Genomic DNA, 14,163 nt, shown 5'->3' with positions numbered 1-14,163 from the left:
CAAAAGTATTGTAGTCAAAAACAGGGATGCAAGAAGTATCCAAAAATTTTAGCTCTTCACAATAAAAAATTTTTTTGTTTTAATTGTTCTCAATCGCTAAAGATAAAAAATGCAAACCTTGTAAGTTGGGCATCTCCGCATGTGTTACAAAAATCAAATTTTTTAAAAAGGGCTCTCAGCCATCAACGATGTAAAAAGCAAACCTTACAATTTGGCCGTGCCCGCTTGTGTTACAAAATTCAAATTTTGAAAGTTTTAAAACTCTTGTAACCATTTGTTGTTTAATTTTGATAAATAGTATCGTTGAATTGCTCACCCAGAAAGCATAAAAAGTTTCAAATAACTTTTTTTTTCAAATGAAAATAGCACCAAAAATTTAGTTTTCCTTATAAATAAAGACAACAAAACATCAATAAACATATTAATAAATCAATTATTGTTTTATGATAGTCCTTTCTATATTCTTAAGTGACACCTACTACGTTTAATGAGTGTGATAGGTCTGTGAATGCACAAATCTTTCTATTTTTCCCATATTCGCATCTCCCAAATTAAGCCTCAGATCGAAATTTGATAAAGAACTTTTCCATTTGCCTTGATAAACTTAATTTACTGGTATAATTTTCTGCCATCAATAACAGAACACCCTGTATATATGGATACTGAATATATACATGGTATAATAATATGGTATACACAGGGTATATATATTTTTTTAAATTGTTTATAAATAAACATGACTGATTGTTACATAGTGGATCACTTAATTCTGTGGTTTTAGTTGAACGTAATTAAATATCATTACGTATAACAGTAGCTATTAGCTCTTTTACTCTTTTAGTATTCAGCAGTCGCAGTCGTGTTGTGTTCTAAATCATTTTTTTAAATGCGAATTCATTTATTTTACACTTTGATTTTTTTAATTGCAATTAACTGAACAAAATAATTATTATAAATTCTTTGATAATTGTATAGTTGAGATCTTTTCAATTTCGTCATGATTAAGATTTCAATTTGAAAGTATTGCCTTTTTACTAAAAACAAAATCTGAGTAGGTAAGTCAAAAAATCAGAAGATTGAGAAACATAGCTCCATCTTTAAGGTCATATTTTCCCCTAATTACAGTGGAACCTCGTTAAGTTGTAATTCTCAGTAAGTCGAAATGCCATTCCTTTTCACTAGGCTCCAAAATACACGGTATGTCGAATTATTTAGACTCTTTTAACTCGAACAATCTATTTGCGGCAATTATTGCGTACTCTATTCTTACAATATCTCTTTGAGTTTTCCTGAATCATTTAACCCACATCCAAAACGAGCCTTTACGTGTATGATATTTTTATTTGAAATAGAGTCTCGCCCCAAGAGAAAAGTGTTAACAACCCCTCGCATAAAATGTTTATTGTTTTTCTTGAATTGTTATGATTTTTGCATAACGTGACGATATAATGTACGCGACTTAACGTCGTCTATATAAATATTTGAGTAAATATTAATCGAGTCGACAATGTGGCGACTTACATTATACCTAACTATTATCGATTGTTGTTTTGTTCATGACTAACAGAAAATGTCAATGAATGTGATTATTGCTTAAGATTGTTGAGGCAATACAGAAAAACAAAACCATTAAAATTTTGAGAAATTGTTCTTATTAAGATTGTCCGAAAATTATATGCAAGTTTTTCAGAAAATCAGTTACTGTAAATTAAAATTGTTTTCTGTATGGCCTCAACAAACTTAAGGGGAGGGGTTTGATAGATTGGTATGTGAAAATCTGGTCCCCTTTCCTGGAAACCCGGCACTCCTATTTCTCTCAGTTGTAAATTTGGCGCTTGTCTTATAATATTCTTATATCCACATTTAATTCAATCAGACATATAACAAGTGAAAACAAAACATTGACTGAGTTAATTGTTGAAATACCGTGTATCGGCAGTGTTGATTACGCAATCGTTTGTTTTTTTACGTCATGTTAGTAAAGAAAGATAGCCACTCTTAGATAGCCATATGCACATAACTGATAATCCCATATAATACATAATTTAACGCCTAATTTGCGCTCTCACTGGTAAACAGTGAAGTTAACGAAAAAATGTTTCAAGTTTTTTTTTTTTACAAGGAATATTTTTTATATTTAAATTTTTGTTCTATCTCTAACGGTTTACAAGATGGGTCCTACCGACCCAAGACGAGTACTCAAGACCCAATTTACCTATGTTGCTCATTTACAAACTCGACTTCACTTTTTATGTCCTGAGCACGCTAATTTCAGCTTGATATCTTTTTTCGTTTTTGAATTATGTTGACGGACAGTTAACCAAAAAATGACCAATAAGGTTTTTTTATGAAACCTATACCAAAATTTTGTTGGTAGCGTCAATATTTTTAAACGTTACATACTTGGGACTAAACTTAATATACCTTGAGATATTTTATATATACATGGTATAAAAATTATCTGTATAAGATGTACCTGATCATTGACCTTCCGCCTAGACCTCTGGACTAATCTGTTTTAAAATTACGAGTAATGTTCAATTGTTGAAAATTAATTTGAAAAATATTTAAAAGTCTAAAATGTAATTTATGGTCTTGTTCACAAAGAAAAATTTAAAATAGTTTGTTTATCCAATTTTGTACGCTTCAACAATTTTTGTTACTAACCAGATCCAAGCCCCCGCAAAATGGAACTGATTATACCACGTAGGTATTTCAAAATAGTTTAAAAGGAGATCTCTACGCTTTTTGTAAAACTTTTGTCTCTCTTACCGCAAAAGGTAAATGTATCTCGGAAATTGGAAAACCATTGAAACCCTAAACCCGAAATTTTAAATAAAAATAGAACGCTTTAAATTTGATCCCCAAATTAAGTGATCTGGAAGTTAAAGTTTTGGATTAAAACTTATCTCAATTTAATAATTTTTCCACTCCACCTGGTTACTACTCGTAGACATATCTCAATGACCTGCATATATGCATTTAATTTATCCCTTATCAATTTTCTCTTGAAAAAGCTGCCTTTGTTTTATGCTAATTATTTAAAAATATATATTTTTAGAATTATGATAATAAATAAATTATTTGTTGTTCAAAATTAAAAGAATTTTGATGATTTTGCGTTAATTGTTTATATTTTCTAATAATAAATAATAAACAATATTTTATTTTTTAAATAATTGTTTTGTTAATTAATAAAACAATATAATTATTGTTTATAAGAAATTTTTTAAATTGGAACATTTAAATATTTGAACCAGTAGCTAACAACACTTCAAATTGCTCAAATTTTCTAGCCAGAAAGACTATTTTAATTGTTGTTAGCTGCCGGTCTTGAAAAGTATCATATAATTAGAAAATTTTTTGTTATAAAATTTAACTAATTTAATTATTTTTCTGTTTTTCAGGCTGAATCTGAAGTAGCTGCCTTAAACCGTCGTATTCAATTATTGGAAGAAGATTTAGAACGTTCAGAAGAACGTTTGGCCACTGCCACAGCTAAACTCGCTGAGGCTTCACAAGCCGCAGACGAGAGTGAACGGTTAGTATTTGAATATTTGAAGAAATGTTGAAATCAGTAACATTTTTATTTTTTAAAAAAATTCTCACTCTTGATTACGTTACATTTTGTCACTGGTCATAAACTGTGAACAAAGATATTATAATATTATGACCTAATTAATTTGACCTTGAATTAAAATAAATCAATTTTTTTTATAAAAATTTTAATTAAAAGCGTGTCCGAAAGTTTTTATGAGCTATTTATATCCAAATGAACTAATATGATTTTATGAGTCTAATATGGCAAAAAATGAAAGATTTCCATTTTAACGCTTCATCAGAATATGAAGCATGGTACGTTAAAGCGAAAAGTAAGCAGTGAATATTCATGATAAAGAGTTATTTCCCTTTAAAAGAAGACTAATGTTGCTTACCAGTTTCTTACAAAATTTGGTTTTTTGGACAGCACTCACTGTTGTTAAACAAGTGTAATTTACAAAAGTTAAAAACCCCCGACAAATTTTTTGAGTACGGAACCCTTAACTCGCGTTCTCCAAACTGACCCGACTTTCAGAATCATGGCCTATTTTTTAGTTTTTCCGAGTACGGAATCCTTCTTACTTCGCGTAGGTCATGTGCATAACCACAGCAAGGTCATTCGACTGTTCTTGCCTGAAACTCACTAGAGTTGAGAAAGGTTAGGGCTCTGTCGATTGAACTGTCACCTTCATAATATGGGAATTTCTGATGATCACACTTATAGGGCTTATATGAAGTACGATGAAACCTCCAAATATGTTATTTGCATCTGAAGAAATCTGAAGAGTGTCTGATATAGAATGTTTTGGTCCGAAAACTTGGATCCATCAATCCTGGTGGAGAAACTTTAGGCTTTCTGTATGGCGTTTGACCTCGACACAGGTCGACACCTCGACTTATAGCTTCATCTACTTAGAATTGTACCTCTTACCCAAAGACTTAACGCGTCCAGGTAAGGGCCTCTTAGTCTAGGTGCTAGAGATCCATTTGTGGTATTCCTATCAGAAGCACAGAGATTCCTTCAATTGTAAGATAGACTTTCGAAAAGCTAATTTTCAAGAAAAATTGCTTTTGATAATACTTACTATCCCAAAATGGTAACTTAATACTATCCCAAAATGGTAACAATACTATCCCAAAATGGTAACTTTTAGGGGCCATGTTAGAACGATGACTCCAATTCGATTTATGTTTTGTAAAAAACACAATCGATTACATTTTTTTGTATCAGAATCAGACACACAAAGCAAGACCATGTGAATATTTCGAACTTCTAACCCATATTTAATGAATAATATGCATAATATTCACTCCTACAATATATTATTTATTTGTTGTTCCATGACAAATGAATTAAACATCCTGTAATCTTATTACTTCCGGTTAAATATTACCATATTATTCAATAATCACACTTTAAAAAAAGATATTACTTTTAATATTAACGCAAAATTATAAAATCGTGTAAAATTTGTTAATGATTTTCCAAAAAAAGAAAAACTTAAAATTTTATATTTAACCGCTTAAAGACATACATCTCTAGAAATTATTGTGAAGAGATCAGTGATGCGCAAGCTATTCCCTATTGCGACCCAATTATTTTGTATACAATTTTCTTTTGACCCATGAATATTTTTAATATAGTGGTTTTAATATTTTCCACCATTTTTAGAAGAAAAATCTTGTCGAATAAATTTTTTTGTAAAATTGACGACTCAAAAACTAACCCATTAAACCAAGTTTTTAATCCTTTCTTGGTTTAAATTTATTTAATTTTTATTGTCGCTACGAGCCTGTCTGCAAAGTTTCCGCTCGATTAAATCACGGGAATAGGGTTAAAAAACGATTCAAAGTTTTTTCACCAGGCAAGCAGACAATACGAGTTAAAAGAAAGGTAGTAAAAAATGGATCGCAGCCTACAAATTGTGCACCATTGATGTAGAATTGTAGACTAATAATTCTTAGCCCAATAACTTGTTCTTTTTACGAAAATTGTCAGTAATATTTCTCGTTTGATTTTAAAGTATACTCTTAACTCAGGCATGGGTGAGTTTTTTTAAGTCGAAGTCACCATTGTTATAAATTTATTGTGTGTCATAAACTTTATGGCGTGTATCTTTATCTAAGTCCGTATTGCTTATAGAGGGTGAAGCCAGACGGCTATACGACGCTTCTACCTATCTCAGTTTCTCTAATAGTAATGAGCTTGGTAGAAAATAAAATGTTGCCTCTCTCTGCCTTACTCGTATTTTTGGTTGTCACTGTCTTACTCGTATTTTAGTTACAGAAGTCTGAACTTCTATAAGTCCCGTTTGCCCATGCCTGCTCTAAGTCCAAATAAACGTAAAAGTTAAGCCATCCTAAGTGATATTACTATAATGGTTCATTTAATTTACATATAATGTTATAGTTATAACAGTTAGAATGGTAAAATACGTGCTTTTTATGTGATACAGAGTGTACCAAGCCTAGACTAGACGTTTGATTTTAATCTTAGGCAATCCTTAATTTGAATAGTTTAAAAAATATCTATTTTTCTACCTTGAGTCACACATCAGAATAAAATAATGATGCCGCAACATGTCAAAGCAAATATTTTTCAAAAATTATTCCAAATACATTAATAATTAAAAATGTTATCATTAAGTAAATATCATAATATATGTATTACAATGATTACTTACTGACTTGTGTTTTTGATAAGATTATTATTTATAAAATTTTTAAATAGGTGAAAAATAAACGAAATATTATTTACTTATTATATTTTTTAAAAAATTACATTTTTGATTTCTTTTGCTTCGAAAATTTTATTTTTCAATTTCTTGTAGTATAATCTTTTTTTTTGTTTCTTTAAAATAAAATTTTATTTTTCAATTTTAATATTAATCAATTTTTTATAAATGTCGGTAAAATGTTTCTATTATCAAATTCAATGATAACACTTGTGGTAGAAAATAAGATTAATTTTTTCCTATCAAGAATATGTTTTATAATTATGTTAATCGCAGAAGTATTTCAACTAAGTTACCTATTAATAAAATAGGACTTTCAATTAACGAAAATTATTTAAAAAAATAAAAATTCATCGAATACTTCATAGTTTAGGGATCTGTGGTAATCCTGCTTATAGTGTTTTGGAGGATAGGTATTGTAGAAGTCTATATGAAGCTTCAGTAGAGAGATTATGGAGTCCCAAACATTAGGTCACCTGGCTCCCGTGGTTAAATCAAAATAATTCAAATATCTTGAAATATTTTTGAAAGTATTCAAAATACGAAAACAAATTATAATTAAATTAAAGAACGTAAAATTCTCTAAAAAAATAATTTCTACAAAATGTGTCCTATTTTTGATAGAAATCGAATAAAGTGGAATTAAAGAGTTGATGTTTTTGAATGTACGATTTAATTAAAATTATACGGTTTTCGCTTACAAATATGCAGGAAATCTTTGGCATGCTAAGAGATGCCCACATCTGTAACATGAAAGTTTTGCAGTGGAGTACATATCAGCATCTTCTTAAGTAGCTAGGCCACATTTCGGGTCCTTGAGGCGTCAAAATTTCAATCGAGAATAGTCTAAGATTGCTTCGAGGAACTTATTCGCCTGGCACTGATAACACAGTCAGGCTGATCTTGATGTTGGTAACTCTTGTGTTAAAGGGAAGCTGTGGACTCGTTAGCACGAGACGAGTCGTCTCAAACATCTCTTTAACCTGAGCCTGTTATTTGCACATGAAGAAACCTGCCAGGCGTTAGATTTAGAATGTTTGGATATATCAATCCTAGGAGAAACCCCTGTGAAACTATGGGCTTTCTTTGTGGAGTATAGCCTTCACAGAATCCTATAGTTTCATTTGCTTAAAATAGCATTTCTTATCCGGAAATGTCTGACCTTCGATTGACAGGTTGTTCTCAAAGAGGACACAGAGAAGCCCTTGATCTAAGTACTAGCAACTACGAAACACTTGTCAAATTGGAGGGAGGGAAATAGTGCTCTCTAACGATCGTAGGTCCGATATTGAACTTTTTTTACGTTTACAAATGCTCTTGACTTTACTATTCCCGCGGCAATACTTCTATTTTTAGAGTAAATTGAACTAAAGTATCTTCAAGCTCACTTTTTTGCCCTTAAAACCAGCACTGGTAGAGTGCCAAAGGAATAATAATAACAAAGTTACATGGCTGCAAATATTTTGTATTTTTAACGAAATCAAAAAGTGTCGATTTACAATTTTTTGCGGTGTGTATTAAACAAAGAAGATACATTTTGTAAAAGAGATATTTTTTTATTGTTCTTAAATTTTGTTAAAAATTTTAGCACTAATATTAGAGTCAAGGTCAAATATTGCTTTATTATATAAAAATGTTGACTTAATAATTTAAGAATTTAATTTGCTTAAATTATAAAAAAAGTGAGAATTTTTTTTTTATATAAAAATTTATTGTTTGTATTTTTAGTTAAAATAAGTTGAAGAAAAAAAATTAGAATATTTTCATATGGATTTTCCCCGTCAGCGAATATAAAATTTATTATTAAATTAATAAAATAATTGATTTGGTTTCAGTATTTGATTATGTGTTTTCAATGTAACATCGAATCGTTATGATTGAATAACCGTTTGTATAATATATTTGGAATGACGGACACCACTTCCGATTTAACATAGGAAGTGGTATAAAGAATTGTACGTTTAATTAGATTACAATCTAAAATCCTATTATTTAATCTAAAATGCTTTTTTTTTTTGTTCGTATTAAATTCATCGATAGCTGTTTAACTTAACGTTGTCAGCGTTTTTGATAAATTTAAATTTAACATAAAATCAATCACCTTATTTTTAATTTTTAATAACGCATAAATTAAAAATTGAAAGAAACCCTTGACACAAAATAGGGTGCGAATGATTATTCGTCTGTGGCGTCGTAGGTCCTAAACGGATGAACCGATTTTTATTTTTTTTTTTAAATAATTTAATCGAGAATTATCTTAGCTATGTTTCAAGAAAATTTGCTCAGCCGTTTTGAAAATCACCTATTTTTTGTTTTCAGATATTGAAACCTAACTCACACTTGAAACATAGCTAAAACATTCTCGAATTACGTTTAAAAAAAAACTAAAATCGGGTCATCCGTTTAGGAAGCTTCAATGCCACAGACAGTCACTCAGGTACATAGGCACGATACTCATGATAACCCTCTGTGTGAGTCAGAAGTCAAAAAGTTATTTTGATTTTTTGTACCCGACGCTATTCCGGAATACCGGAAAATCAATGAAGGAATGGGAAATACTAGGTACGTCAGACCTTGTAACGTGAGAAAAAGATTTTTTGTACCCGACGCTATTCCGGAATACCGGAAAATCAATGAAGGAATGGGAAATACTAGGTACGTCAGACCTTGTAACGTGAAGTTTTTAGCGTGGGAGCAAACCCCATGTTATCGAAAATATCGTAACCCAATCATATATTCGTAGTAAAATTAAAATAGTACTCGAAGTTTGCAAAGGAATAGTATAATATCCGAATTAGGGTCGACCTTCAAGACTACTTAGATCAGAATAAATTTGAGAAGAATTCAGAAGACGAAAAAAAGATGCAATTCTGTTTTGGAACTTTGGAAAATCAAAAATTTTTCCATGAAAATATTCTAATTTTTTTGTATTTTGTTTTAAAACTTAACCATTTTGTTTTTTTATAAAAAAATTTTATTAGGATAAGAAAAGCATTGGAAAATCGAACGAATATGGAAGACGATCGAGTTGCTATATTGGAGGCTCAATTAACACAGGCAAAATTAATTGCAGAAGAAGCAGATAAAAAATATGAAGAGGTACTTTTAACTACTCAAAAACCTACCTCAACAAAATTCAAAAAAATTTTAATCAAATCACATAAATATTGCCATTTTTCCTCGAAAGAGATCAATAATTGTCATTACGCTATTAGAGCTTATAGGCTAATAGCTAGTAATCGGGCGGTTTAATGAAGGAAGCTCGGGAAGTGGAAATTCAAAATCTAAAACATCAAAGTAAATAATTCTGTGATATCTCAAAGTATACTTTTTTGGCACTTATTAACTTGGAAAGTTAATTGCGGACAGACAATCTACAGTGTCGCATTTAAGAGGAAGACACCCTCATACTTTCGTTTTTTTATAGGAATATTGATATGAAAGTTTGCACAGTCTTACAGGGTGATGGGGGGGGGTCACATTTTTAAGATATTCTTAAGTATCTTAAAAAATGTGACCAATCACCCTGTATGACTGTGCTAAATATCAAATCAATATTCCTATAAACAACGAAAATATGAGGGTGTCTTCATCTTAAATGCGATACACTGTATATTGTGTTGCAATTTGATTGTTCTCAAGATACAAGGAATGAGTCAATTTATATCGAGCCTTTCTAAAGAATTGAATTCTTCTACTGGCTTTTGAATGATTAATTTTCTAAGACAGTAAAAATTGATGATTTCGAAACAAAGACTTTTTTTCGTCCTACGAAATTTATGTGATTTGATAAATTTTTTAGAAAAAAGTATTTAGTAGAATGAGAGAGATGGTTTAAATTTGTGGGTCGTAGTTTTTTCTGGCGTTTCAGGATTTTTCAGGGTTGCTTAAGAGGAGTTATTGCTGTTTAGGAGAAGAGAATGCTGAGCAGATTTTTCCTTTAAAAATTTAAAACCTCCCTTTTTAGTTTTAAGAATTTTTGTTTATTTTGATAATTGTGTTAACGTAATATGCGTATTTCTTAGTGCTCGCAAAATTCTTGAGAATCGTTCATTAGCCGATGAAGAGCGTTTGGATGCTCTTGAATCACAATTGAAAGAAGCACGTTTCCTCGCAGAGGAAGCTGACAAGAAATATGATGAGGTGCCTCCTTAAATTTGTTTGTGTACAGTGTGTAATTTTGTTTTTACATATGACAACAGATGTCTCTTACAAAAAAATCAATAAATCTGTTGTAAAATTAACCATTTTTTCTTGTTGCAACTAATTTTAACAATTAACGAAGTCTTCTACACGCCGAGATAATCGATGACGAATAAACCAAAATGTTGTTGATCTCACAATTGTGTAAAAAAATAATTTTACGATACCATGGAACATGTTTACGTGTTTTGACCGAAATTTTCGATGTGATGTTTTTCGACGAATTTAAATTTGTGCGTGGATAATTTTTCTTTTTGTAAATTAAATAAAATTCGGGTGATAAGTGTGGTTATGTTATGTAAAAAAAAATCTGTTTTCCTTTAAAATTTTCTTCAAAAATAAAAAAGTGTTTTACTTGTAATATAGTGTAAAAAAATATATTAACAAATAACTTTTTTTATATATTTTTGTTGGTTATAAATAGTTTAAATAATATTTTATAGTTAATAATGAGAATTCAGGGAGAATTTATTTAGATTTGTTAACAGAAATTTTTTTGTAAATAATAATTTTTATAAATAGAAAAAAAATTTATTAAGGCATAGATGATAGAATTTTGGAAAGTGAAAATTTGTAAGTGATATCCTTAAAGTCACAAATAATTTATTAGATTTTTTAATTTAAATTTGTATTTTTTATTTGAAACAATTTTGTTCTAAAATGAATATTGAAAAATGTAGAAAAACAGTTGATAATTAAATTAAAAGATGGCAGCTAGGAAAAATTTAATAAATAAATTAAAAGATGGCAGCTCTGTTAAATGTCTATGTAGGATGATCTTATAAACAGTTATCATTCAAAGATGATATTTTTTTACATAATATTATTTATGTATTTAAATTGAAAGGTCATTCAACATAGAATCAATTTTTATGTTTATAATATTAGGAATATTAGTTAGCAATTAGTAGGTTAAATAAGAATTAGAAACGGATCAATTTTTGTCTACATCTGATAAAAAATGAATGATCCAAAAACAAAAATTGAATCTGTTTGAAACTAGTCAAAAATTGATCGATTAATTGATAGAAGTGACCACAAACCATGAAATTACAGGGAACATGGACACTGTTTAACAATGAAGTTGATTTTTGTGTTTTTTGAAGTTTGGCTACGATTTTTATCCAAATTACAAATTTCTGATGATTTTTTCGATACTTGATGTTTGCGATTTTATTTTGGATTTTGAGTAGTCACCAAGAAAGTCATAATTCTGGGAATAATAGAATAAAGAAAACTCAAACAACACAAAGATTCAATTCATTTGATATCTGGAGGGGTAATTCTCGAGATAACGTTAAAAATATTTCCAAAATGATATAATTTTCGACGATAATAAAGAAAATACTGATCTTATCGTCAAATGTACGCGATTTTTCTATTTTTTGGATTAAATTTACTCTATATACTGAATCTTATCGAACTTTGACAAAAAAGTTTTTCGATTTTCAAAAAGATAAAAAAAAAATTAATTTAGAAATCGATAATACCGAGTTTTAGAGCTATTTTGACCCAAAAAAAAATTGCTCCCAAAAAGCACACAAGAAAATCAAGATTCAGAGCTATCAACACGTAAACTGCAAATGTGCAATCGTGATTTTCAATTGCCCATGGAAACTTAACGACTGCATGTAGTTGAAGCCATGATCGACATATTTCGCAAACGAAAAACGAAATTTATCAGAAATCGTGTCAAAATAATTATACAAGAAAATCGGGATTCAGAAAATTTTCAAAATGGATTTTTGTGATCACCTTGAGCCTTTCATACGACTTTCCTTCTAATGAGCCAGAAACTCGCTTTCAATTACCATGGTGGAGCTTACAACACATAAACTACAAATGTGCAATCGTATTTTAAATCGCACGTACAAACTTTACGATTGCCTACAATTAAAATCATGATCGACTTATTTCTTTAAACGATTTCCTCTTCATAATTCAAAAAAGTCGCGTGGTGGGTTACCTTGAAGCTTTCGATTTTCCATTAATTTTAGAATTTGTCATGAGTCCAATATGTACTAATCAACGAAATTTTTCAGAAATCTTCCTTTATTCGACTCTAAAGTGATGTTTTTCATAAAAAAAAACTATGAAACTTAGTCCTTGAAATAAAATTGCATTTAATTAAATGAAGCCGCAGCCGTAATAAAATTATGTTATGCCTAAAGGCATGATGTAAACAATGAACTGAATACCAATACAGCGTACAAACACAGACAATACGTTGCAGTTCGCGTGGTCTTTGTGTGTGGTATTTCATGAAGGTTGTTGAATATAAAATTTGACAAATCGTGCATGGTTCGTGATGAGTTCGTTCATGTACCCGAACAATCAACACCAATATTAATTAATTTGTATGTTGGTGTATGCTTACATAATTATCCTGTAAATTAAATTTTAAATTTATTCATTTCATTAATGCTTAAAAATGGAATATTGTTCATAGAAATTACAGTAGAACCTCGATAAACTCAAACCATGATGTGAAAAATTCTAAAGTTATGTGTCTCCTTCATCGAGCCAGTCACCATTTTAGCGAAAGAGGTTCAAACTAGTAAAACGTATGCAGGAAATCGTTTAAAGAAGACTTCGTACTGGCGAACATGACATAAATATTTCCTAGAGAAAAACACAGACTTTAAAAGAAAAAATTTAATAAGACCAAAAGAGTGGCACAATTATTGCCTAGTTGGCCTCTTAAACTTTAATCTAGCACAATTTGATTTAATGTAGGTAATCGTAGTCGGAGGTTCATGTTAAATGTTAGACTAAATTAAACCAAATATTGCAAATTTTTAAAAAATCACGTATTTGTTTCCCTGGTTCTCCGCATCCAAAATATTGATTACCAAACGATGATTAGTCATGATCGTTGATAATTGATGATTTGGATAACCTGGTGACGTTTGGTTAGTTTTAGGCTACAATCGTACAAATTCCGGACTGCCTAGTATCGGGCGCGGTCTCCAATAAATCTCTACCGTGTTTTGACCAATATATCTTTGAAAGGATAATTTTCCAATTTTGTGTTTTAAAATTGGAAATAATAATATTCTAGTCAAGTTGCCTGATGCAAAGGGGACTTATTCAGATTTTGAGATAGTGGCGTTTAAATAAGCATTGAAATCGTACGCTACTGCCTAAAGTATCATTTGCGTATCAAGGGAAAATATTTATCAATGATTTAGTTAACTACTTATATGTTTATGTCAAAATTCTCTTGAATTGATACAATTTTTAGGCCAAATCTTATTTGCCCCTCTTTAGACTCCCCCCTCTCATGGGTTAGAAGCTGAGAAGCTCATATACAGTGTATACAGATTTTATTTGTACATAAAATGTGTATAAGAAAGATATACTATTATATGTTTGTATATTTAAGACTTTGGAGAGTGGGATACCTTTCTCAGGGACACTTGTATGCCTGATTAATGCAAAAAAATAATAACATATCTTCTTTTTAGACCAACATATAATAGTATTATATCTTTCTTATGCACATTGTATGTACATATGTACTCTCTCATACTCATGGATGCATTAACACAAATGTATAATCAAACAGCCTGTATAGTATTTATATCGATGCATACAATAAAAATAAACCAGTGTACCAACTATATGAACCAAATCCTAACAACAGTAATTACTGAGATGATATAAGAAACTAGGCCAGATACCT

The 14,163-nt window shown here is 30.0% G+C and overlaps 1 protein-coding gene across 7 annotated transcripts in view; it reads left to right on the top strand.

The window, feature by feature from the left end:
- Window positions 1-14,163, top strand: part of LOC123299336 (tropomyosin-2) — a 55,785-nt gene that overhangs the window by 24,408 nt on the left and 17,214 nt on the right. For 5 of the 7 annotated variants that reach the window (XM_044881705.1, XM_044881704.1, XM_044881709.1 and 2 more), the window contains 2 exons: window positions 3,408-3,541; window positions 9,257-9,374. In XM_044881705.1, coding sequence (XP_044737640.1) covers window positions 3,408-3,541; window positions 9,257-9,374 — 252 coding nt within the window. Of the gene's footprint in view, window positions 1-3,407; window positions 3,542-9,256; window positions 9,375-10,300; window positions 10,419-14,163 lie in introns of all 7 variants that reach the window. The other 2 variants (XM_044881703.1, XM_044881708.1) reach the window with 1 other exon arrangement.

The sequence above is a fragment of the Chrysoperla carnea genome, chromosome 4 (assembly GCF_905475395.1).
Source record: "Chrysoperla carnea chromosome 4, inChrCarn1.1, whole genome shotgun sequence".
Lineage (NCBI taxonomy): Eukaryota > Metazoa > Arthropoda > Insecta > Neuroptera > Chrysopidae > Chrysoperla > Chrysoperla carnea.
The sequence above is the reverse complement of the archived record's forward strand: the minus strand, read 5'-3'. Positions and strand labels throughout refer to the sequence as shown.